Here is a 27,851-nt window from a genome sequence, read left to right on the forward strand (position 1 = left end):
CAGATGATACTGTTCATCACAATATAGATAAAACATCACCACATCGCCAAACTCTTCCTAAGTTATATAATCATTTAGATTAGTGCAAGAAAAGAAGGAAATTTTGAAATAAATACAGTCAGAAAAAAAGGTACTGTACAGTACCCTCAAATGTACAACAGTGGTCAGAAAGTCCAGCTGTGTACTCCAACGGTTCAAAGCATTCACTTTTCAAGATGGAATGGGGGATATTTATATGTTTGCACAGTTTAAACTGAAGCAATACTGTTGAAAGTGAAATGGGGACTAAAATCAATGCTCCACCACAGTGGTCCCACCAGACTGGCAAAAAAACATTTCAGAACCTATCAGAGAACCTTCACTGCGAAGCAAGGCTGTTCCATCCAGCTCACGTCATCACGTGAAGGGCACACCAGCAAAAGCACGCACTATGCAGTGGATTTTGCCACCAGGCTTGGTATGAGTGGCACTGTCAGACAAACTGGATTAAGACTAATGAGGAAAAAAAATAATTAGGAGCTTGACCCCGGCTTCACCCGTAAGCAAGACTCTAGTGCCATCTATTGAAGAACGCAGCCATAAATCACCATCTCTGCGTGCAGCAGTCCCAGCCTGTTCAGCCCTGCGTTCTGCTCCTTTACTGACGTCCCGGACTCACAAACACAACAAGGCTCTGTTCCGCTGCTCAGATCACTGCGTCCTGCTCATATTCACGCCAGTGCGAGGGCATGTGGGAGGCGGTATACCGTTCATTAGCAGGCAGTGTCTGGACTCTGGGCTGATTTGTTCTGCACTATGCTTTAGCTGCATCTCACTCTCAGCAAAATAAAGGGCTTTAAAGAACAGATCTCCATTATTTCACCTGATAAAAACACATCAGAGATCTGTGAGCATTCACAGTTCCCTTCCAGTCCTCTGTCGAGCCACTGCCTTTGCTAGAGAACCTTTTAGAACCTGTTTTAGGCTGTAGGGTATAAACTATGGGTGTATTTACATGTTCTACGAGTGTCCATGGTTCTCTAAAGAGCCACTACCTTTGCTTAGAAACCCTTCAAGAACTGGCCTCTAAGAAGTAGTGGAAGAACCTAGTTCTACAAAGAACCACTGCATTTGCTAAGGTACCTTTGACTGTTCATGGTTCTAGACCCACTAGAACCACTGCCTTTGATATAGAACCTTTAAAGAACAATTTAAGCACTCAAATTGTTCTTGGTTTGTCCATGGGTCTCTACAGACGGCCTTTACCAAAGAACCCTCTGAGAACCTGTTTCAGGCTGGAGTTCAAATTCAAAGTTCTAGATCAAATCCTTGACTTTTTCAAGGAACCAGCAGGGAACCTATTAAGTTTATTATGTGTTCCTTGTTCTAGTTAAAATGATGGCATTTACCAAAGAACCCCCAGAGGACATGTTTGAGCTTGGTCATGTGTTCCTGGTTCTAGATAAAAAAAATACTACTTTGACCAAAAAAAAAAAAACAGTAGAGGGTATGTGTTAAGCTTGTTTGTGTGTTCCTTGTTCTAGACAAATATATTGCACTTACTAAAGAACCCTAAGAGGACATGTTGTAAGCCTGGTCGTGTTCCTGGTTCTAGATAAAACTACTGCCTTTACCCAAAGTCCCCTCAAAGAACCTGTTGTAAGCTAATTGGTGTGGTCCTGGTTCTAGATAAAACAACTCACTTGTCGTGGTGGGGTGGAGGGGGGGGTGTCGTGGGGGAGCTGGCACTGCAGCCCCGCGGGCATGAGTATGGGCACGAGCCCCACGGTCACGGTCACGGGCACCAGCACACATGGCTTTTACGCACGCACACACGCACAGAAGAAGCCGCGAAAAGGCGTGCGCAGTAAAGAAAAGGGCGAGGGGGTGGGGTGCGAAGAGAGTGCGTCTTACCTTCTTTGAGGAGTCGCGAGTGCAGCAGGAGCAGCAGCGCGCAGCACAGCGCCGCGCCGGCCACCGCGCAGCCGAGTCTGAGGAGCTGCATGCCGGGGCGCAGGCAGCTCAGAGGCGGCGCTCTCCACTGCGTCCGCTTCCCATGCACGCGCCCGCCGCCGGAGACCAGGCAGAAGCCAAACACCATGCAGTGTACAACGGACAGGCACAATCCTCCCGCGCGCGCGCGCACGCTTCGGTAAGAATCCCACACGCGCTCGGCTTCTTCTGCGTCTTAACGCTCAGAGGTTCAGTCTCCAATCCGCGCGTGCAACGCAGTGTCTGCGGACGCTGTTTCAGGGGTCGACAGCATATTCTCCCTCCCTTGTGTGTGTGTGTGTGTGTGCAATGCAATGCTCTGCTTAAGCAGAGTGATGCACCATCACGCGCGTGTCCAAACTCTTCACGACCTCAGAGCTCGAGAGGAGCACTCGTCTCCCCCTCTCTTCTATATCCTCCGTCCGCGCGCGCAACTTCGCCGCCCTCCGTCATCAATCATAAGCCGCAAAGGCTTATAAGAGGGGGATGAAAGAAAGAAATTAAGCATCCATCCTCCTCTTCCTCTTCTCCGCGCGGGGAAAAAAAAAAAAAAAACTCGCGCTACTGCTGCTGCTGCTGGAGTCTGCCGCGCGCGAGCCGCTTCGCCAAATGAAGAAGTTGAGTGTGTTTCTCCTCCTCCTCCTCCTCTTCTCTTCCTCCTCCTTCCTTTTCTCAGCCGCCGCAGAAACAGACCTCCTCGCACCGGTGACGTCACGCCCACCGCCTCCACTTCACCCCCCAACCCTCCCCCACCCCAACCCCCTCCCAAAAGCACACTTCTCCTGAGGCAACGAGCTGGACCGTGATTATCTTTCCCACCCGTATTCAGACAGGCCACGCCCCCACGCGCTCGGATTGGCTCCTCGTTCTTGAACAGATCTCTTTCTGCTATGACTCGATTTGTTTATTAAAAGTCTGCACAGACTCACTTTTCTAGGCCCTAAGTAACAGGAATATCTGGAATGTATCTAGGGTAGGCATCAGAAATTTATGAGTGCACACACAAAGTGCAAATACTTTGCACATATTGTATGACTCCTGGGAATGGTGTTTCAGTCACCATTCATCAGCACAAACTCTTTATTAGAAATACCTAGCTTGTTCACTTTCTCTCCGAACATTTGAACAGACTCAGGTTTCTGATATTTAAGCTGCACCCATTGTGAACACAGACATTCAACTGTGCACACGCTTCTTGTACAATCTCCATAGAAAAGCCATGCGAATAGCAAGAGGAGCTCTGATGCTGTTGCACTTCAGTCAAAGGTCACCATGCCCAGGGCCAAGAGTGGGCTAGAGGGGTATGAGCTGTGTATTGCGCACATACTATGTTTTGTTCTTTCTAGGTATCAGCACTGGCCCTTGTTCTGGCGGTGTTCTAGGACACACATTCTAGGACACATAGGATAAGAGCCCCTGCTAAATCCTGTAAATGTACAACATATAAAATTGTAGGAAGCAGAACTGTGAATCTGCATACTGTGGAATTATATGGCACTTTTCCACTGCATGTTACCTACACTTCTCTACTCTATTCCCTTCTCCATCAGGCAAATCTTGTACCTGGAACCGAGTGCTTTGTTAGCTCCTGCTTGCTCGTGGTTCTAGTAAACCTTGCAGAGGAGGCATAATGACCACAACAGGTAGTGTCACTGACATACAGTTCCAGGGTTGTGGGTTCGAACCTCTTCCTGTCTGTGAGGAGTTTGGTGTGTTCTCCCAGTGCCTGCGTGGGTTTCCTCTGGTGTACTGGTTTCCTCCCTCAGTCCAGAACACACGCTGGTAGCTTGATTTGCTACTCAAAAAATGTGTGAGTGAATGATGCCCTGTCCAGGGGGTGTCCCCACCTTGTGATTCCAGGATTGACTCTGGACACACCATGATCCTGAACTGGATAAGTGGATATAGACTGCAACAACAACACGCAAATACACGGTGAGAAACTCTTCCATTATCCTGTTAGAGACTGTGTTCAGCGATATTTATAGAAAAAGGGGTGTAAAATGAACCAGGTACCGAAAAAAATAATTCAAAAACCATTTTTGAGTATTATTTTACAGTTACCATATGATTTCACCCACAGCCCATGCCTTTATTGAGCCGTGATAACTCTGCGGTTCACTGCTTGGGAGTAGGAGTTATCAGCCAATCCACATGCAGGAGGCAGGTTTCTGCAGAAAACATCAGCAACAATATGAGGAGGCAGTGGAGGCGAGTGAAGGGCGAAGCTAATCGGAGGAAGTCTGTTGACATTTTCTGCCATTGGTTCCTGGTTTGTGCTTTCCTAAATCAATTATCCCAGAGTGTGTGTACTCTAGATTTAAACACTACAATCCTGTCAGTGCTGTTCCTTTCAGGCTACAGCAGAGTGCTACATGCTAACTCAGGTTTAACTTGTATACCCTGGTTTGGATTTCTCCTGAGAGGAATATCTTTATACTCAGCAAAGTCACGTCATGTTATCCATTACATTCACAGATCAACCCAGAAGACAACTAGACAACAGAAAGAAACAAGCTCTGGCTTGAATCAGGAATTAGTTCTTTTTACCACTAACAAGAAAATAAAGGCTTTCAAAAAGCAGACAATTTTCTGACCAACTCTGATTGATAGGAACTACTGTTTACCTTTCTACTGTGACCATAAATTCAACGTTAGTCTGAACAGCTGAATTGACCCCAATGCTTCACAAAGCACGTGCACGCTGGTGTTTAACTCTGCGATGTACAGTAATGCTCATAAAAGTTTACTTCTGAGCGAGATCTTGCAGGGGGTCTCTTGCAAACATGGGCCCTCCAAAAAGAAGGACATGAGAGCTGACAAAAAGAGTTTAATATTTCAGGTGCTCCATATTCACACAGCTTTTATATAGACATTTATATGCTCTAAATATTCAACATGTAATAAATAATATAATAAATAAATAAATAATAAATGAAAACCTATCGAATGCAAAATTGATAAAAGCCATATATTTCCATTTTTCAGATATTTAATACATTTTCATAATTTTCATGAGTGACACAAAACTAGAATAAGAATATGATTATAACATTTTTTTATTCCCAATGATTTCTAGAAAATTAAAAATGAAAATGCTTTGACCAGTCCAGTTTTCACTCACAAAATCCTTCAATTTCAAGTACAAATTAATTCATTCATTCTCTCAGGGCACAACACACTCCCACATGCACTCACTTAGGGATAGTTTAGCCTGGTGAATCAACCTACCAAAATTAGCTTTTTCAATGGACTTTAGGAAAAATCTGAACACCTCTGGAGTTGTGTGATAACAACACCACTTCTTACTTCCACTGTGGCACCCTCAAGTGAAAATGCTTTGGACAAAACCTACACAGTCCTCCCACAGTCCAAAAAACACACGTTGGTAGGTGGATTGGTGACTCAAAAGTGTCCATAGCTGCGAATGTGTGTGTGTGAGTGTGTGTTGCCCTGTGAAGGACTGGCGCCCCCTCCAGGATGTGTTCCCGCCTTGTGACCAATGATTCCAGGTAGGCTCTGGACCCACCGCGACCCTGAACTGGATAAGCCTACACAGCCCTTTCCTTATTGCTACAGTCCTTGTTTCCTTCTGGGCAGCTTGACATTATGAGGACTCGACATTATGTCGAGTTGGATTCATATAAGAGTCACATTAATTCTGATATGGTTTCCAGACTAAGCCCCATTGCTGGGATTTGGAAACACATCAGATTTGCACCGGATTCGAGTACTACATACGAAAGTGGCCCAAATCAGAACTGAAAATATCAGACGGAGTGGGATTTTGCTGTTCATATCAACACAAGGAGAACATATCTATGTCACGTGTAGAAAAAGATCTGATTTGGGCCCCAGACAGAATGTCTCACCAAACTTTTTGGTGGTGCAGTTCCTAATCGTGTACAATGTTTTCACTCAAAACTACTAAATACAAATACAAAAATACATTTATTAGATAAGTTTTTGCAAAATGCAACTCACATGAAGAACAAATTGCTTTGTACTCCTGGGGGAAAGTAGTTTATGCTCCAAAGAATGGGTCCCCCAATGTGTAGTTTAGTGTAGAATCTCTGATAAACCCAGACCACCAGTTGTTGAAATAATGGCTGGAGACACTGATATTCCTAACCCTGACTTTTTCATTACACTAAAAATAGAGAATAGCTTGTTTGTGAACTGGCTTGGTATCTTGGTCTTGTAATTTAAACTGAGCCATCCTAATTGCCCTACATTTGCATTAGAGAGATTACTTTTGTAGTGAAATCTTATTTTTTGTAATTACTATTCATTGTCCAGATCTGGCCAGAGAATATCATTATCCAAAGAAATAAAAATGAATAACACATCTGGAAGACAAGCCTGAGCTATACAAATCATACAGCATGACTCACACTTTCTAGGGGTCCACAGTTCAGTGGGAGGGAGGTATTAAGGGGTAACAGTATGCAAGACCGGTGCAGCAGATTAGCCACTGTCAATACTGTGGTCACTGCTTTCCATTTCCTGCTTGTTACCATTTGTTTACAATGAAGGAGTCTGTACTTAATTCTTCTGCAGTATCTGGAACACAGCACTCATACCATCCTGCTCCTACTGTGTGATCCATCAGTCTGCTGGACAGCAATTAAAGGAGACCTGTCCAGGAAATGGCAGCATGGAGCAGGCTAAATGTGCAAGCCACGTTAGATATGGTAAATATATGCAAGCTGTCAGTGAGCACTGCTCCCCAGAGTTACTCACAGAGTGATATCCAGGGTCATATTAAGGCATTGTAGGGCCTTGGGCTAAGTCTAAATTTGGGTATCCACTATACTGGGATCCCTGTAAATGCTACTACTACTAATAAATCTGCTACTATTAGTTCTACTAATACATCTGGTATAACCAGGGGCATTTGTAGAGTACATGTTGTACTGGGGCACATCGAATTTAGAGGGGCACTGCTGCACCCTTCTGCTTTCTAATCAGACATACGGGCACAAAAGTGCTTCCAGTCAAGAGCCTGTTAAACACTGATACTAATAGTTTAAAGTCATTGATTCTCAAACTGTGGTACGCGTACCATTAGTGGTACCTGAAGCAGCAAGAGGTGACATGCCAAATGACCTCAAAATATTTACTACTTAATTCATTCATTATTATCTGTAAGCGCTTATCTAGTTCAGGGTGGGTCCAGAGCCTACCTGGAATCATTGAGCGCAAGGCAGGAATACACCCTGGAGGCGGCGCCAGTCCTTCGCAGGGCAACACACACACTCACACACTCTGACATTTTGAGTCACCAATCCACCAATCAACACTACACGTGTGTTTTTGGACTGTGAGAGGAAACCGGAGCACCTGGAATCGAACCCACAACCTCCAGGTCTCTGGAGCTGTGTGACTGTGACACTACCTGCTGCGCCACCGTGCCGTCATTTACTACTTAATTAAAGAATTTATTTATAACTGAAAATCTAAAGTTTTTAATCTGTAAATTACATTCATTTGTGTTGTAGAAAAATACACAGTAATTGATTACATCTGTAAGGGAACATTCACCCGCTTTTCTTCCCAGGGAGAAACAAGATCCCTCAGTTTTTTGAAAAAGGAAAGAAAACCCAGTTTCAGTTGCTTACTGGACATTAGCAAAGGCTAGAGACAGATGTGAGCAATTTGGATTTTATTATAAAAAGGGCAAAGCAAAAACAAGAAAAACAAGCCGAGATCACGCTCGAGAAATGCTCCGAAGCCCAGAAGGACTAAATCCAGATTTAGCCCAGAAATAGAGATAAACTAAGCAAAAATTCTGTACACGTGAAGACAAAATAGAAGAAAACATTCGACTGAACGAAAATGTGGCCGTTCTTCACATCATTACAGCCCTAAAACAGGGTTTAACACAGCACCTCCCCTCCTTCACCTACTGCTACAAGCACAGAGAGCCACTGTGACCTGCCCCAAGCCCCCACCGTGCTGTTTTTACCTGAAGCCTATCAAAGCACATAACTGATATTAAATTAACCTCTTCATTCAAAATGCTTATTGCCCATGGATTCTATATGTTCTCATACATGTATAACTGTGTTTAAAACATTCAGTTTAGGCCTAGTTATCTGTATCCTCTCTATAATTTTTAGTAATTATTTTAGATACATTTTTGTTAAGCATTTCAAGTCAATAAAAAGCAACAGAAACATGCAAAAATTCAAGCAAGATTTTGCCTTATGCCTCAGGAACAGAAGAAGAACCAGGGTTGCACATTTTTCTGTGGTAAAAATCATAGATGGCACTTGGAGGTTTTGGTTTGATAATGGGGGGTCTAAAATGCTCTCCAAAGTTTGGGAACCACTGGTTTAAGTGATTCAACACTAAAGTGGGTGACTCTGCCATTGACGAGAAATTAAGAGTAAAGAAATTTGTAGTTATTGCATTTATTCTTTTTATGTGCAATTTCTTGAACAAACAGAAACAGAATAAATCATTCTGTAATAAATTTGCATCATGTTGTTATTGTGGACCACACCAGATAATGTTGGGAGGTCAAGTCTTTTGGGCAGGAGTTCAGAGCAGTTTAAGAGTGTGTGTGAAGAAGAGCCCACCCCAGGTTGGTGGGGAGGGTACGCATTTGTTCTTCAAAGTAAAATGCGGAAGATGGCTGTGTTACTAACCTGGCTGTGTGGCTCCAAATTAAACAACATCATTCATTCATTATCTGTAGCTGCCTACCTTGAATCACTGGGCGCAAGGCGGGAATACACCCTGGAGGGGGCAATTAAAAAATAACATTGTTTAAAATTCATAAATGGCAGTCTTTGCCATGAGTGATGTTGTTTTAATGCTCCTAACATGATTTTCTGTGGGCAGGGAATGTGCCTGTTTAAGTGAACAATTTTGGTAGATTGCATTGTTATGAGGAGCTATAACCAAAACAAAAAGTATGTTGTCTGTTGAGTACCTTTCTTTTGAATATTTATGAATGACCATTAATCCGTGTAAAAAACTAAACGGGCTCTGATTGAAAGCATAAGATGCTTAAGCATTTGGAAAGATGCTGGGGCATTGTGGGAAATGTAGTGCCTGTAGTGAATGTGTGTAGTGTGTCCTGTAGTTCTGCTCAGCAGTGATTTTAGTGGGACACAGCTACATTTTACGGAGGCACATTCCCCAGCAAATTGGGTCTAGTGACACCCCTGACTATAGTACCACTGCTACGCCTAGTAAAATAATAATAATAAACTTAATTTAGACAATTTATATATTTTAAGCCGATTTGGAAATGTCTTTACAAGTAAAAAAGAGAAAAGATAAAGCACCACAGTAAACATGGCAATAATAGCACAATTTCCACAACAGGCAAAAAGAATAAGACAGAATATTTCAAGTCAAATCTTCCACCAGCTAAGCTGTAAGTGATCACACATCTTGGCCTAGGCTTAAGCCTGCCACACTTTTTAAATACACAGTACACAAGTATATTCAATGCCAGTTAATTTACATGAGCAGCATCAAAAACACTGCTCATGTTTGTACACTTCTCAAGATTTCAAGGCTTAAATTAGGCCTGCAACTCACTTTGTATTTCAGCATCCAGCAAGGAAGGCAAAGGACACGGGGTCTGGGATCTCATTATTGTTCTCTAAATTAATAGTTTGGAGTTGACATCGTCTTCAGTGAGGCTAACAAACTGGCTAACACAGATAATCCCTCCTAAATCCCATTACACAAAACACACACAGTATAGGGCAGCCATCAAGGAGGGCAGTGTTGGGAAATGCAAATAAAGGGGTCGGAGCCAAACCCCCAATCTGCCTGCACCATGACGGTATACTCTGTGTTTAGAGTTAAGGTTCGGCTAAGTACAAAGAACATAAGCGAAAATGAACTTAGTGTTTGTTATAGTGTGCGAGACATTAAACGTAGTGGGAAAAGCTAAATCCCTTGATCATACAAACAATAAACCAAGATGAAATCTGTATCATGTCATTTGCGATGATGTTCACAAGGGTCCTTGGTGGCACTGGCCATAGACTGAAGCCTCCAAGGCCACAAACAGCTCATGATACGTCAACTTTACAAATTTTACCCACATGTGGTCAGTTAGCTGTTTGGTGTCCAAATTTGGCTACCATTTCTTAGAAACTCTTCAGGGGAGCAATGCCATAAATGTTAGAGGGATGCTAACTTGGCAAAAGGCAAGTTGGGTCTATGACGGAACAGTGTTCTCTCCCATAACATTCAAACCTTACATGAGTAAACAACTTGAGAAAAGCACTTAACCTCTAACTTCTCCTCAGGTTCTGGGATGGATGTATGTCACTCCAGGTGTGTGTGCTCACAGGTTAATTTTAGAGACGCAATTTTGTTGAACTGCTGTGCAAGGACAGTAAAGGCAGGTTTTAGAGAGCCTCTAAAAATCTGAAACCCCACTCAGATTACAGCCAGGTCTTCAGTAACATGAGAAAGGCACCTTGTTGTGGTTTGTGACCCTGTACAATTGAACAGTGGGGTAAGCCATTTTAGACAACAATGATGTCGTGATGAAATCTGGCACCAAGCAGGAGTATGGATACCATATCCTTTCTCACATTTCACATCTTGCATCCATGCTCTTGTGTGATAGCCCTGCACAGAAAGTAGAGCAAGATTAGGTCAATTCTTAGGGGGTGGATGTTCTCTACACTGCATTCTGTTGCACAGTGAAATACTGATTATTTTCATGGTTCCCAATAAGGAATGTGATTGATAGAGGGAAAATGAATGAGAAATCAATAAATAAAGCCAGTGTTTTTGCTCTTCATGCCATTCTGCTGGACACATTGTGTTTGATTTAAACTGAGGCTGATTCTCATCAGCACCTAAAGCCAGTCATTATGCCCAGGGCAGTTTAGACCAGGTAAGAAAAGTTCTGTGCTATTTGATCCAAAGCCTGCCAAAGATGTACATTTCATGATGACCCCAGGAAACTGTAACACTTTAATGAAGACCTGGATGCAGGGAGTGATTTGAAAAATATTGGAGTCTTTAGTTTCTATTGATTTCTAGTGCTTGCTCACTTCATAGCTAACAATGTGTAAACTAGTGTTCGTTTTGGCAGTGGACTTTGATTTAGTTTTAGTCTTTGGACTAAAATGTGTAATAGTTTTGTTCCTGTCTTTAATATTTAACATAAAAAGCCTAATTTTAGACAAATAATTTATTGAAATTTTTATTTATTGAAAATTTATTTTTGTATTAAATAAATACATTTATTAATAAATGTATTTATTATTTATTATAAAATGCACTGAAATATATTACAAATTTATTGAAATTTATTATACATTTCAATAGACTATAGATAAAAAGTTATATTACATTTAAAAACAAGTGAACATACAAAAAATTATGAAAGCACTGTGGTCAGTTTATTTTGCAATTAATTAATATTTTAAGTTCAAAACTGCTGCAGAAGGCAATTGTGACTTAGACTAGAGTCTGCTCCAAGAATTTCCACTCTATCAATCACTGGTTCATAAGTTCATATGAAAGACTCACAGATGCCAGAAGAATCAATTCTCTACTCGACTCCTCTTCATTATTCCTCCTGGCCCTCTCATTGCCCTTGCAACAGTAAACAGGCAGAGCATTTTCATGTCTTTATTTCCTTGCTACATAGTTTCCAAATCAGGAATGACAGGTTGTTTATCAGTCGTTCATATTTTCATTTTCCTTCATTGTCAAAACACGCAAAATATTTTGTAATAGTTCTCACCTATCATTTTTATTCAGTTCTCATCTAGTTTTTGTTTTCATAGTTTTTATTGACTCATTTTAAACTTTACATTTAAAGATGCTAAATCTTGGCACTAAACACATCTTGGTTTGACCATATCTGGATGTGATATCTCATGGACACTGTTACAGCAGCACGAAAACAAGCTTAGCTTCAAAGCTTTGTATTCCTGGATCTCTTGCCCAGCGTCTGTGAAAAGTTTTCTGCCAGTGTCCTCAGACCAGTTCAGTTCTTTTTTTCTTTGCCAAGTGGTCACCATGGCAAAGAACGCAATGTTTAATGCCTTTAAAGTTTTATTTCCCTTCTGTTCCCAGCTCCTACTGACCACTGCAGAGCCCTGATGATGAGCTGGGCGCTTTTCAGCGGCGAGGCTAGATGTGATTGTCCATTGAAGGCATTTGGAAAGAGGATGGTGACGCATGGCAGTAGCAGAATAGCCTGGAAACTCTTCAGTTCCCAAACACAATGCCTTAATCATGGAAATGATGGAAAAACACTGAGCGAATTGAAAACAGCATGTCGCCTTGTAAGTTGTTTTGTGTTGAGAAGCCTTCCTTTACAGAGGCCCTTTCAAAAGATACTCTGAGTTTCAGCAGAACCGTGCTATTCATTAGCAATTCAGCAAGTCTCCTGCCCAACCCTGCACACACACACACTAAAAAAAAAAAAAAAAAAAATAAAAAAAAAGATTTGGGAGAGGCCTGACAATACATAGAATAACAGAGTGCCATTTTTCAATGAGAAAGGAAATGTGCATTGCAGCTTATAACTATTTGGTGAAGCCAGCGCTGAATTTTGATATGGTCTCAGGTCAGTGGATCATAAGTCTCTTAGAAGGGTTTGTTTTCGCTGCCTTACTTTAGAAATGCTCACTTCAGTGGCAATGATTCATTCGTTTTCCATATACTGCCACACAGCGTATGCGACACCATCGAGCCACTGAGTTTTGAAAGGCGTTTTGTCAAAGTCTGAGTGCATGACAAGCCTCCACATGTTGTTAAACTTAATGAGTGGGTGACAAGTCGGGAAGCGGAGCATTTGCTTGCTAGAGTAAACCACGTGGAGGAATACACACAGAATCTGTTTTTATTATTTTTTTTTTGTACTAGCACGCCTTTCTGGTCACATCCATCATTTCCGTTTCATTGGCGAGACAAAGATCTCACCTGTTCTGATCCCATTTGTCACCGATTTTCAAGTGTCAGACGGAAGTGAATCACTGCGCATTTGTAGCCACTGCTCCTGCACCGCCATGCTTGGATATTCATTATCTTCCCTTAACTTTCACTGTGAAGGCACCTCATTAACTACTCAAACAACTATTGCCCACATTGGTGCACAAAAAAAAAAGCCAATGCAGATTGAGGCTTTTCAGCAAAGTTTTAATGAAAGACAAACTCCTTGAGTCTGCAGCAAACAGGAGTGATATATGGTGTTCTGGCTCGCATCGTCAAGTGTGAGGATGATATTTAAATATGCATTATGCCAGATTTAGCAGACCCACTTAGACAGAACGACCGGTACTGAACCAAGAAAACAGCACTTTAAAGTTCCTCTCTGTGCTAATGCTGCTGTAAATCACGCTAATCAAAATGCCTGGAAAGACAATAACAATGTGCAGAAGATTCAGGTTCACTTCTGGTCCCTTTTTTTCTAAAGTTGCGTCAGCTTGCATTAAGCTACTCAGAATTGCTCTGAGCCCTGAGCAATAAACAACGGGACTATTTGGGGGCTTTCTCCAAATTAGCCGAGAGAGCAGAGACCCAAACAAAGGGACGACAGAAGGTTGCTCACTAACGTCTGTGAAAGTCAGCGCCGCTCTGGTGAAATGTCTGAAGTGTGTTTATTAAATGTTGCCATCTTCATTAAGGGAAATGGAATAATAGGACCTCCAGGGCATTTTAATGATAGCGTGTGATATTGACAATATGCCTGCCCTAGCTATCGCATATGTTCCAAATGAAATGCGTAGGCACGATGGCTTTTATAATAGATATAGAGATGGGAAAACTGGCCTCAGTGAGGGTTCTGGAGATGTCTGATCCAACTCCACACCATTCCGATTTGCATCTCATTCATCTGAGGGACCGAAATCGAGGAACAGAAAACATGTCTTAAAAAGCAAGAACACATGGCCTCATTAATCAGTGCTGACTCTATACATTATCCTAAAGGGGGTCCCGCAGGAAATCAGCTGTAGTTTACCGCAAACGCGCCTACGTACAAGCGTGAAATATAAGCTTTGGTGCTCCTTTCATCTCACTGTTTATTCAGCACTTTGACCATGCCGTTTAATCATCTTCCAAGTTTTATGCCATTATTTATTATTCAGTGCACGTCATAATATTCAGCCTCAGAGCTTATTACAGCAAAGCCCCCGTCGCTAAGAACCCGGCAGTGGTTTTGTGAATTTGCTATGTTTGGTATGCTGTGTCTTGTGTAAATGAATGCAGGCGCCTGCGCAGGTTCTCTGCTCATTATGTGTAATCAGCATTATGATAAAGCAATACTCACCCCTCTGTCCTCCTGTAAGAAGAATCAATAAGTGAATGCTGCACTTAGTGATGTCTGCAGAGTCATATCAGGATCTGACAGATGGGATATTGCTTCTCGGAACTCTTTTAAATTGTAATTACTGGGTGAAAATTAGGCTACTTTTATAACAGATATAAAAAAATTCCACTTTCAGACAAAAGGAGTTTTTTTTTAAACTTTTTTAAAAATTGAACAGTCAGTGTAACCTAAGCAGGAAAAACCCTTTCAGAACCAGTGTAATGTTAGTGGAAACCTGGATTCATATATCAGCTACAACTGGGCAGTAATAAAAAGTGACAAATTCTAAAACTTTTCTACAATTTACCACAGCTTTGGGGTTTTAATGAATCATCTATGCCATGCTTTGGTCAAAATACCACAAGGATCCAACAACACAGCACTTTTCTTACACTATCAAAACAGCCTTGGTCAGAGCGGCCATTTTCTGCTGTTCCTACTGTTCCTACTCCATGCTCTTTTTTGCCATTTTCGCTTAGTTCTCTCATTTATTTTGGTTGTCTTATTTCTTTACTCTTGTTGTCATTTGTTTAACATTTGTTAAACAAAGGATCAATACAGTAAACAATACATGAATGTGTCATTTTATTCCATTTGTTTTAGACTTGTGCAGCCCACAAAATTTGAGTGGGGGTGGCCTTGTATTGTAATTTATAGGTTGGTAGGAGCGACAGATCCTCAAATGAATGTGCACATTCACTGAAAATTTGATTTCTTTTAAAAGCAATGTTTAATATAAGTAAATAAATTCTATTTGCTAACCATTAGCTAGCTCTCCAGTTTGTTTGCGTGCTCAAGAAGGATCTAATGTGTTTACAAACCATGTGAAACCTCAGTTATTGAGGTGCTATTGAACCCTACAAAATGCATGGTGTAGGCCCCAGAAGCAAGGCACCCACCCCTTAACTGCTCCCAAGGTGTGGGGATGGTTGGAATAGCTGCCTGTCACTCCTTAATCCTGTGTCCTCAATGCTCATAGTGCAGTAGTGTGCATGTGTGTGTACACTTTTTCATTCATCTATTTCATTGTAGGCTGTGCAATGACAATAAAAACCTTGCCCAAGGACTTAGTGTTGTATTCCATGTTTCCCTGAGTGGGGAACTGAACCCCAGGCTGCTACATAAAGGGCAGTACTACCACAATGCTATACCAACCACAAAAAAAGTTTCCTTACACGGACTAACTGCGAACTGCAGATGTGCTATGAGGTGCCTCCTTTGACTAGTGCTGGCTCGTTCCATTCAGTCCCCATAAATATTACCAATGCATAATATTGTTTACATTGGAAATGTTGTGTGCATATGATCATGCAGAGAAGGGTCTTGAGGTGGTCCAATATATAGATGCTCTGTACAAAAGCACTGAGGCAGGGGATTAAAGAGGGAAAAATCCATATTCACTCCCCCATGATAACCGTGTGTCTCCTGCTTGCATGCAAAGCAGTTCATATGAGTCGGATAGGAGTGGGAGTGGTGGTGGTTGGGGGGGCATTTAAACAAGACAAAAGAGCTAAAATATCACTATGTAAATCAGAGAAAGGGGAAAGGCAGGGATTCGCTGATGTGCATGATAAGATGGCTCCCTGCCTGCTGCGCCTGCGAAGATGCAATAGGTTCTGCACGAGTGGAAGCATTCAAATGGCTTTCCTCAAGAGAGCCAAGCATGCGGCAGCAACACATGGTATTACAGGCTGAGGAAAGATAAGGATTGGTCCCAAATACCTCATCTCTATACCCATACATAATGCATAGTGCCGTGGGCCATCGCTTAAGAAAAGGGTGGGGAAAAAGTCATTTTGGAAAATAAATAAATAAACAAATACATAAATAATTAGAGAGTTGGAAACGGATTCAAAAATCTTGGCCTTGTCTATCAACAAAGTGCACGTCGATGGGGGGGAAATAAGATTGTGAAAATGCAGCAGCGGCGGGCTAACAAGGGATAAGGACAGGGAGCGCCAGCGCCACTTCCATTAGCATAGCCTGCAGTCACCTCGACATGTCTCTCGCTACACTGAGGGGGGGGCATGTGGGGGTGGGGTTTGGGGGGTGGTGGAGAAACCTCTGGTATTGAAAAAAGGCTGATTATTAGATTCAGAAGCTCTATTCCCCGCTCAAGCAAATGCCAACTGTTTGTGTGAAGACAGTTTGCCGGGCCAGGCTGGTCATGCGCTCTGGATAACATGCTGTTGATTTGTAATTTCACAGCAACATCAGGCAGGCCTCGGCGCTGTCACCGACTCCATCACCGGCGCCGACTGATTGACAGCCACATTGAATTCATACCCGCATTGCTCAGTTTCAATTACTCAATAAACATGTTGCCTTCAGTTTAAGTTGTCAGGTCTTTGCTGAAGTGCCACTGATAAGCCATCTTCTCCCAGATGCTGGAGGCTGATGGGCCTCTGCGAATAGACCTGAAGAAAAAAAAAAAAAAGAGAGAGAGAGAAAAACCATCCAAAATGGCTCAGGCTCCCTGAAGGGATCACTCGGAATGCAAAACAGGACAACTGCTTGCCTGCGTATCCTGTGGGTCTATCTGAGGGAGGAAAAAAAATGATATGACCAGTTCTACTCAGCCATTCATACTGTCCTTTGAGGACTGCAAGGGGCCAAAAACAATCTGGTATATATTCTGATCAGAAGTGTTAGGGAGGATTGTTTGAACCGTAGAAAGTGCCTCAGCCTAGTAACTTCAGGAAAATGCTTACAGCATTATGTCTATGGCTCACAGAATCAAGTCTTGGCCACACGTGTGACAAACATCATGAGCCAGGCGTTACTTGGGTTATGGTAGGTGCTGTATAGGCCAAACGTGAGCCAAAAACCCATTTGACCCAGATCTGGTCCACAACACATCCAATATCTGGCCCACGTAAGGTGGACCTGTCGCTAAGTTGAGGCCACCAGACTCACCCTGGCCAGATGTGGGCCATAAGAACTGCAGATGTGCCACATTGGGCCAGACATTAATTGCTATCTGGGCAGGCATGGAAGGCTGGACCCTGGATTTTCTGAAGAAAATGAAGAACTCAGATCTCATGTCAGTTTATCACAGAATGAAGAGTCACTAACTCCATCAATGGGCATGTCTTACTGATAACCACACTGAATTCAAACCTGCACTGCTCTGTATCAGTCACTCAGTAAACATGTTGCCTTCAGCTTTGGTTGCCAGGTCCTGACTAAAGTGCCACTGATAAGCCATCTTAGATGGTAAAATCTGATGGACGTGTATAGACGTTCAGGTTTGGAACCTAAAACCGGTCAGTTATTTGCGAACAAGATCATTCATAGTTTATTCTGTTTAGCAGTGTGACGGGTTAGATTATGAACCCTGTAAAGTGTCCCTTACCCCGCTTCTTCTGCAAAGGATTTACAACTGAAGGTTTCAGTATGTGGCTCACAGAATCTAGAAGCTTCCAAGGACGCCCAACTCTGGCTAACGAACTGTCTGCGAGAGTGGTGTTTTCTAAAGATATTCATAGTGTTAGCCCCCTGCTGCCTACACCACTTCCTCTGGTAATCATCTCCCCAGTGGGCCAAGGGCACAAATGGGTGTTCCTGTGCGCAAAAGAGTCAACGTGTGCATCATGTCGCCTTAATGCACTCCATGCCCACTCCCCCTTATTATACTGTAACCCGCCTGAGCAGCCCAGCCAATGGGATTCTGGCTCGGCATGTTAATAATGATGCCTTTGGCTTCATCATCAAGCGGCCCAGAGCCCTCACTGAGTCACATGCTAACATCGAAACCAGACAGGAGACCATTCCAGCTCCCAGCCTCTGTTTTCACATCAATTTACATATTCAACACTGCGCTTTTTCTTTCTCCCCTCATACTGCAAAGGCACATCTTTTTTGGGGGTGGATATGTATTTATTGATTTATTTATTTATGAGAGGGAACTGTAAAAAGAGAGCGCAAGACACAGAGAGAGAGCAAAAGAGAGAATGTGCTGATGTGTGAACTTCCTTTTGAAAAGGACATTTGTATGCAGATTTGTCCTGGGTGGCTTCGGAGTGGTTGTAAGGGCTGGCAGGGCTGCAGCGGTGGAGCACAGAGTCAGCTCCATCTGTGCTGGGCCACGGACGCCCAGCTGGACAAACACCAGCTTAACTAGGCTCTATCCTCCTGGAGAAACACTGACAGAGGAGTGTAAACAGGGCACAACTTCTAGCTTAATACTCTGGCAAAGTACTGGGTGAGTTAAATATGTGGTCACCATTGTCAACAAAACCCTGTACGTCAGAAATAATAACTTGGCGAGACAATGAGATATACATCCACAGACTATTTAAAAACAAAAGGTAAGGCTACAGTGCAGTGTATTGATATGCAATGCTGGTGACAGCAACCAGACATCTAAGGCCACAGCTCTTAAACAGCTGAAGCTAAGCAGGTTAGGGACCTACTGGTCCTAACATGGACATATAGGACAACTGGAAATGGTGATTGTGGGGCTAATAGTGTGTGGGGTTTGATGCTGCACATTGGTGGTCACTGAGACAGCTCACTAATGTTTCAAAGAACAGAAAGCAAATTGGGTGTCTGGGAAACTGCTATATAACTGTAACCATCATTCATTGTCATAATAATAATGCTTTTAAACACATTCTGGTCCACCTGAGATTAAATGTCCCCAGTGGGCAGCTTTTGATTTGAAATCGTGTGAATAAAATAAGAAACTAAAAATGTCAGCCCTTCTTTGTCAGGGCTCCTATGACTGGGTCATTATACAGTAGACAAATGAAGTAAGTATAAGAGTTAAGGTATAATTTATTTAGCTGAAATCAGGTAGCAGTTATTAGCTTCTAAGTTATGGGGTAATTGCAGCTTGTCAAGCTACATTCAAGGCCATCCATATCTCTGCTAACATGAAGTGTATATGCCCTTACTTAGCAGATAAAATGCCTGGAAACGCTGCTGAGATCTACTTTGCCATTCCGTTCTTTGTAAGTGCCTCAGGCATGTTTTAGATACTTTATTTGTTTATTTATTTATTTACAATTTTTTTCTTATTTTTTTATCTGATAGCACTCTCACCAGTCCCATCCGTAAATATTGTTGATTATAATTTATCTTGGCACTATGGCCAGGTCTTTTGCTTGGGGGAATATTTACATGAGCTTAGCACTGCTCGGTCTGCTTGTGCATAATTTGTGGACCATAAATTCTGTGTTGTCTGAGCTGCAGGAGCAGAGTTATGGATCACCCCCCTCCCTCTTCCCTCTCATTACCTTCCATACCTTATCCACAGTTCATTCCACCTTTACTCATAGGTGATGCAGTGCCGCAGATGCGTGACCACTCAGCAGCAGCCAGCAAGCTGAGAGACTGAGGCACTCTTCAGGTGGATAATTTCCGCACTGACCGAAAGAGCACAAAAACACTGGATGGTTAAATGTAGCAGTGGCATTCGACTGAGACCTTGCATTTTGTCCCTACCTACCCAAGGGTTGCAGGCATATGATTTATTTTTATTTTTTGCCATGGCTGCCATATTGGGTACATGGTGTTTGGCTTCAGATTTCAGCACCAATGTAAACAGATGAGGAAAATGGCTCAGAATTTACCTCATAAAAAGTTCTCACTGCGCTGGAGAGTCTCACAAAAATCAAGCACAGAAGTCTACACCCTCCATAGGGTGCAGTGTCTGTCATAAAATAATGGTATCTACACTCACTTAGTGCGTTGTATGTCAAAAATAATATTTAGTCAGCCATAAGGTTTGTGTCCCCTGTTGAATTAGAGCTGGGTTTAGTATATTTAGTTTTATTATGCATGATTTGCAGTACACAGGGAATATGGTGCTGTTTGGAACAAAGCCTGGGCTCCTCCCTACTGACTGACACAGGCTAACAGATGCAGATAAATGGTTCAGGAGTCCACACTTATATTCCTTTAATTTTCATGTTTAAAAGAGCACCAAAAGTGTTAAACATCACATTTTTTATTTGTGTGTAAGTACCTAATATAAACAGTGACCTCACCAGCAAACCATGGGTTTTAAAGGTCTATTTTGCCAAGACAGTATGTCATAGTGTAAGAAAACAAGCAATAAGACAACTAGTCAAGCCAGCGTGGCATGAACAAATGTGTTGTAGACATTTGCTGAATGCTAATTGGTGGAGTATAAGGATTCATTACAAATATCTCCAAAAGCAAACCTAAGAAGCAAAGCTCAGTCATTCATTCATTCATTCATTATCTGTAACCACTTATCCAGTTCAGGGTCGCGGTGGGTGCAAAGCCTACCTGGAATCATTGGGCGCAAGGCGGGAATACACCCTGAAGGGGGCGCCAGTCCTTCACAGTGCAACACAGAGACACATTCACTAACACACTCACTCCTATGGACACTTTTGAGTCGCCAATCCACCTACCAAGGTGTGTTTTTGGACTGTGGGAGGAAACCCACGTGGACACAGAGAAACTTCAAGAACACACCAAACTCCTAAGCTCAGTCATGAAATGTCTAAAAAATAAAAACTACAAAGCACGTTCAAAAAATTAAGCCTACAATTTGTTTTAAACACAATTATACATTTATGAGAACATACAGCTATAATTTTGGGGAAATAAACAGTTTGAAAGAAATAAAAACATGAAGGTAGATTAATTTAATATGCGCAGTGCTCACAGCGGCTCTCAGCACTTGTAACAGTAGGTGAAGGAGGTGCGGCACTGTTTATAGGACTCTAATGATGCAAAGATCAGCCACATTGTTTTCCTTTAGTTACGTGTTCTTTCTATTAATGCTTCTAGATTCAGTCCTTCTGGGATTAGGAGTATTTCACTGGGTTGGTCTTGGTTTGTTTTTTTTCACGTTTCCACTTTGCCCTTTTCTGCAATAAAGTCCAAATTATTCATGTCTGTCTCTAGCCTTTGCTTACGTTCAGTAAGAAGGTGAAACTGGGCTTTCTTTACATGGATTTTACAAAAATATTGGGAGATCGTGCTCCCTCCCTGGAAATAACAAGTGAGGGAACGCTGCTCAGCCCTTCCCTTACAGACTACTGAACTAGTGTTTATTCGTGAACCATGTTGTGGGTTATTTATTTATTTATTTTACACAAACAGATTTGATTAAAACTTAATTATTAAAAGCGTGAAACATTATGTAGTTTACACATGAACATATTTCAGCTTCAGTTTTTCAATTATTAAATAATTCTTTAGTTAATTAGTACATTTTTCCAGGTCATCTGGAATACCAGCACTTGCTGCTTCATGTGCCACCAGTGGTATACGTACCACAGCTTGAGAACCTCTGTTTTAGCTGATGCAACACATTTGAAATTGAGGAAAAACATAAAAATCCAAAAATCCAAATGAAGTAATCAGGAAGCTATTTTTCAGATAAACCAGGGGGCTGGGCTGGTCATAGTACAGGGTGGTTTAAAAAAGGAAGAAAAATCCTTGGATGATGTGTAATCCATAAGCTACCTCTCAGTTTCTCTCTCTCCATCCACCCTCCATCTTCTACAGTATAACTTCTCTGCTGCAGGAGTGTCCAGGGGATGAAGGCCAGTGCTGGCAGGTGAGTTAATCGATGGGAGGTAACTCCTGCAATATCGCTCCTGCAGGTGCTCCCGAGAGTTTAGATGATGAAGCAGATCGCAATCAAGGTAGGGGGAACTCAAACGAATGACTTTGATGAAGTTCCTGTGGCAGGCCGAGGATGGGCTTGAAGGATTTGACCAAGCCCAGGCCTCCTTTCCGCTCTCAGCTGGACTCAAAAGAGCGTGTAATCAATCCTGCCGGTCTAATTTTGGAAGAGCTCTGAGGGGGTCTGCTGAAGCCCATCCTTTAAGGGAAAGGTTTGGAAATGACGGGACACATCAAGGCCGCATCCCAGCCTGCCAGACCGGCCATATTTACTCAATGTCATCGCCCTCTTTGCTGCATCCTCTCTTCCGCCAAGATATCCCGTGTGGTCCTTTATCAACACAAGGCCAGGTGCATCCTGGGAGGTTCATGCCGGGCCTTTATCAGGGCCGGGGCATTGGCATCCAGGGCCGAGGGATCAGAAGCACCCCGGAGAAGGGAACCAGCCTGGGGAACCAGCCACAGGGACGCGGCAGTCTGCCCACATCAAAGAATTGCGAAGGCCATGGCACCGGGCTACAAACGTGAAATCTTGTCAAGAAAAAAACTCTAATAGACCAAGCCTGGCACTGCATGGCTTTGGGCAGCAGAGCAGTCATGGCGGTACATTCGCTGCTGTTGTAATGACATTGTGGAAATCCGTGGGAGAGGGCAGTCATTAGTGTGCAGGAAAGAGCTGCGTACCAGTGGTTCAGGGAAATAACTCGAGATGTGCTGTTGAACAGCAAAGATGTTTTTGCCTCAGGGCAAGACACTGATTAACTAAGAGCTAGTACATTCCATTGTACGCTGTCTGACCGACCTGCAATGCGTGAGCTGCACAACTGCTCTGTGAGCTGCGATCTTGTAGCAAATTAACTCGGAAGAAGTCACAGCAATCAGAGTGTATGAACAAGACATGCAATTTGTGATGAGGTCTAAAAGTTTTATCACATGGCAGGGTCAAATGGGAAGCATGCCTTTCTGCTCCAAATCAGGCCAAGTTTTTTTCCACCCATCTCTCTGACATGAATATGCAAAGCACATCAGGAAGTTCTCAAGGCACAGACTAGTCTCAAGGTGATTTTGAACATGTTTGATCAAAAGACTGTTCCCAGGATTCATGAAATGGGTACAAATTATGATCAGCACTGGACAAATGTGTACTACTTATGTTTCCGGACATTCACATGAAATTCTGGCAGCTCAGCATGAAAGATCAGCCTTAGAAAAAATCCAAGAAACCTAAACCTAATTCTAATAACCACATACAACCAATAAGCATAACCACATATACACATCCCTATGAGTGATCTTATGCTTAGTCCATAGGGGTACAAATGGCAGCATTTTGTAATGTTATTTCTAACACCTAACCCTAAATCTAACTCTAAACCTAAGCCTAATACTAAACTTAACTGTAAATCTAACACAAATCTCCAATCGATTACAAAATGTGCAGTGATTTGTGTTAAATGCTAAAGCTAACAATGAAATCTAAACATAACCCTAACCCCAAACCTAACCCTAACACTGAATACCTCAGTCTAAGTTGCAAAATATGAGAAAAGGAATTGATTTGCATGGGTTGAAAATAAAAAAACCTAAGACTCACACTATGGCAGTTTTGTGTAGCGATAATGCTAACAGAATACAGCTCTCTAGTGGATTTAGAGAAACAGAACAACCTGTGAACCAGAGCTCTCTTAGTGATCATGCAATAACTATAAATTACGATGAAGCTAAACTGTACACACGTTACATATTTCTGGGTTACTCATTTTGTTCAAATATGTACCACTTTTTGGAGAAATTGTTGCAAGGAAAGCCATAAACCTGGACCCCTATGGCACTGAGTGCGGGGAATGATCTCAGAGGACTTGTGCCACTCTGCATACAAATGAAAGGGAAGATCATAATAGTGCCTTGGCGCCCATTTCGCTCTCTATTCCAGTCGCATCAGAATCTGTCTTTTGACAGCAGGTGATTTCTGTGACAGCAATTAGCGCGGATGTTTAAGCTGCTCGACTGGGCGCATTAGTCCGGGTGCCAAAAATTTGCAGGACGTGGTGCCGATAAATACGGTGCCTCTTTCTTTATGGGTGCCGGTAAATCATTATGAAGAGAGGAGAAAGGCAAAGAGGATTAGTGTGTGGCACGCGGCACGGGCTGCGTATAGCGTCAAAGGGAACCTGCTGCCCAGCTGGCATAACTGCTCTTCTAATAGAATCCCATGGCTAATACCTTCCGCTAAAACTGCCTGTGCTAAAATTAGGCTCCGTTGAGGGACAGGCTTTGTAAGGATGCTCACACTGTTTAGGTTAAGGCCTCTGTCTGTAATCAGCCTCATGGCGCAGCAGGGCAGTTCTGCCACTTTGTCAGGGGAAGCTAACAGCATTTATGAAGTGTTAGTGCTAGGGAAATGCAGGCTGTTGATGTACACATGAGTTGATGGACACATGAGTTCATCACAGACTCACACAGTCACTCAAACCCAAGCCACCAACCACCATTTGTTTCTGGACTGTGGGAGGAAACCCCTGGAGGAAACCCATGCAGACGCAGGGAGAACACACCAAACTCCTCACAAACAGTGACCTGAGGCTGGGATTGTTTATGCTTAAGGCTTGTTTATGCTTCTGGGTTAAACCTATGATGTAAGAAATGCATAGGTCTCGAATAAACACAAATCCTACGCCGCAGACTGACACACCTCCCCAGAAATGTTAGGGGTCACATCAACGCAGACGACTGTGATTGGACAAACATGGATCAGTTTGAACCAAGGATTCCAGAGATATAAACTCCTCTTCTCCACACTAAAGAGACTGCAGACGGCAGATAATTCCTGTTCAGAGAACACTTCATACATCAGTTTTGACGTCACTGAATGAATAAAAAGGTAGAACAAGGGGGAAAAAAAACACGGACTCTTGCTACGAGGAGTGGGAACACGGGGGGAATAGAGCTGGCGTTTTATTTGTTTCTTTCCTGACACTGTATGTAAGCTAAACTCTATTCCAATTAGTGCCCTACTCCTTAAATAGTGCACTTTACCCATTATAAAACAAATACTACTACACTACTACATTTTGTATTACTTGGGGTTGAGGTTGTGATAAACGCTCACAGTGCAGGGCATGTAGGGAGACGGCTACGGCACAGACTCTGTGTTCAGTCAACGCAGAGGGATAAATCTGCATTGAACCCCAGGAACTTGGAGCTGTGTGACAGCAACATTACCTGTTGTACTGTGACATACCTCAATTAGCATAACAGAGGATTTTATAAGAGTCCAATTGCAGTATAAACAATAAAAATAAAGCTAGATGCTAGTTTAAGATTTTCTTTCTCTTTATATATATATATATGTATTATCCCTGTGTATCTAGCGGCAGCACTCTTGCAGAGTACACTAGGTCCATAGTGACATGTGTAATGGAAAGGAATGCACACAGACTCGCAATAAAAGCTCTGTATTGACTTCAGCATAATCCCCCTTGGTGAAGTATTTGGGGAGACTTAAGTTCCACATCACAGTGCTGTACAAACAAGGCCTGAGTCTGAAGGCCTTAACCAGAGAGAGGGGTTATCTGGGAATGTCATTTGAATGAAGAAATAGTTCTGTTCTGAGTATCACTAAACGACAAGAACTTCGGCCAAAGGTCAAGACCCTAGTGGCCTTGATTTACCCACGAATGTAACAGGATTGGAGAACCACACACGCCCACTTACCTGAACCCCTGTACTGTGTGTTGACTATGGAACAGTGTTTTGGCATTCTTTTTTTTTCTTTTAATTACCTCACCCACTAGCAGATTCCACCAACATGCCAAAGAAGCAGTTTTCTTACATTATTCAGGAGCTGCAAGATTCCACTTTGGCACGCTTTAGAATGTACTCTCTAACTCGATTATGCCAGGCAAAGGAGAGTGGGATAAAATAGGGGGGCAACACAATTGGGCTCGCTGCTCCACAAGAATCCTATTGCTGCAGGAAGAAATAAAATCAGTGGCAGAGATGCCTCCTGCTGCAAATCCCTGGCAGATTGAAACCACACAGCTCCTTCTGCAGAGCCTGCATTTACAGCCTACACGAAGCTGGAATTGTGTGTATTTAAAAAAAAAAAAAAAGGACCAACACACACACAAGGACACATATACAAGGACACACACACACACATACAGCATACATGTCAGAGCACACAAAGCCCGGCTGCAGCCGTTTCCGTGTTGGAGGCTGCTCTACCCTTGAGCTGATGTAAGGTATTCTCAGTAATATCCTCTGTACTTTTCCCCAGCTCCCACTTTACAAGAACCAGTGCTGTTAAATAAAAAGCTACGGAGGCCCACAGGAGCAGAATGGTAAAAGCATGTGAGCATTTGATTCCAGCTGAATTATCCCGGGGAGGGTGCTTACTCTGGGAAATGTATAGGGATTGTTTCAAGTGTGTGATGTCAGAGTGGCTGGCTCCTTTCAGCAGGCGGAGGGTACTAGTGAGAAAGGACAACCCCAGCGAGCAGACAGAAGGAGACAGTGATTTCATCTCCACCGCCGTTTATTTTTTCTTTTTATGACCTCCCGTCTTCGGCGAGAGCGCTGTCACTCGCCACAGTCCACGCTTCTTTAATTGGATTGCGAGCAAGCCCTGTTCCATTCTGAAACGTCCTTGAAATGCGAGGTCGTCCGGTCGGCCCCAGAGGTGACCCGCCGCCCAGTCAGTCAATTAACCGCCCAACTTTGCTCGGCAAGTGCCCGCCTAAGCTTTTCCCTTTCCCGACCGCTCCACGCCCCACAGGAGCAGGCCGACCAATCCACAGGACAGAAAAGAAAAGGGTCCGGCTTAAAGCTGGCCATTTCTCTGAGTGCTTTCCCAAGGTGATGCACTTAGGGCTCCCACTGGCACGCCCTGTGCACAAAGTGCAAAGCAGAAAATTGCAGCATAATTTTGGCACCCCCTCCTCCCAAAAACAAAAGTGGCATAACAAGAGGGGTAAAGAGGGGGAAAAAATAAAAAATAAAATCCTCAGCTCTGTGCTTTTAAAAATAACAGGCAGTTTGGTTAAGTGGGCTGTGCGAGAGAACCAGTGATGTATAACCAAGACCCTGCATTTAATTAAGCCGGCCTCCTCCACTTTTTCTGCAAGCGTGCATAATCATTTCATACACTGTGATATCATCTGCTTAATGCGCTATTTTACCATACTGTTAAACCTGGGCGATAAATCTCACAGAGCTTTCCTTTAATAGATGCAGGCTGAATAATGTGTGCATTAGATTAGTGGCTCAACCTTCATTTTATTTCATTATTAATTTATATATTTTGATTTTTTTTTTTTAACGCTTTGGTGTTATCGGGCTGTCCGCTCCCAGAGGAGAGCATCTTTATGCCCTCACTGTGCTTCTGGGTGATTGTTTGTTTCAGTTCATTTTGCATCAGATGATGCATTCGATTCAGTTCATATATTTACAAGGACTGCACCACCCACCTACCACCCCCTGGCAACTCACAGCCTTATCCACAAACGCTTGTATCACAGATGGATACAGTTATTTAAAGGACCAGATTAAAATAAATAAATATATAAATAAATAAAAATACTCACTCGCATACATACATACTCACTCACTTAGCTGCACTCATTCATACATACAGACTCAATCAGTCACACACACACACACACATACATGTATATACACAGACTCCCTTGCATATAAACATAATCATTCACTCGCTCACTGGCATGCATACTCATATACATATTCACTCAATCTCATACACATACATATTTACTCATTCAGACGCAGACATACACTCATACTCTCACTCATACACACATACATACATTCATACCCTCCATACACTTTTACAGTGAAGCCTCACTGGATTTGTCTGTTCTTTTGCCTCAAAAATAAACAAATAAATAAAAGATTAAAGACAGGTCACTGCAAATTGTTGTGGGAGATGGTTATTGTGCCT

At 42.7% G+C, this 27,851-nt stretch overlaps 1 protein-coding gene across 3 annotated transcripts in view; it reads right to left on the minus strand.

Annotated features, from left to right (window-relative positions):
* tafa5a (TAFA chemokine like family member 5a) overlaps positions 1-27,851 on the minus strand; it is a 148,591-nt gene that overhangs the window by 95,894 nt on the left and 24,846 nt on the right. For 2 of the 3 annotated variants that reach the window (XR_010802279.1, XM_066669435.1), the window contains exon 1: positions 1,894-2,545. The exons of the other annotated variant lie outside the window; for it this stretch is intronic. Coding sequence is in view for 1 of the 2 variants with exons in the window: in XM_066669435.1 (XP_066525532.1) it covers positions 1,894-2,080 (187 nt within the window). In the remaining variant the exon portion in view is untranslated. Of the gene's footprint in view, positions 1-1,893; positions 2,546-27,851 lie in introns of those variants that run through there. 3 annotated transcript variants of the gene reach the window in all.

This window comes from Hoplias malabaricus, chromosome 4 (assembly GCF_029633855.1).
Source record: "Hoplias malabaricus isolate fHopMal1 chromosome 4, fHopMal1.hap1, whole genome shotgun sequence".
NCBI lineage: Eukaryota > Metazoa > Chordata > Actinopteri > Characiformes > Erythrinidae > Hoplias > Hoplias malabaricus.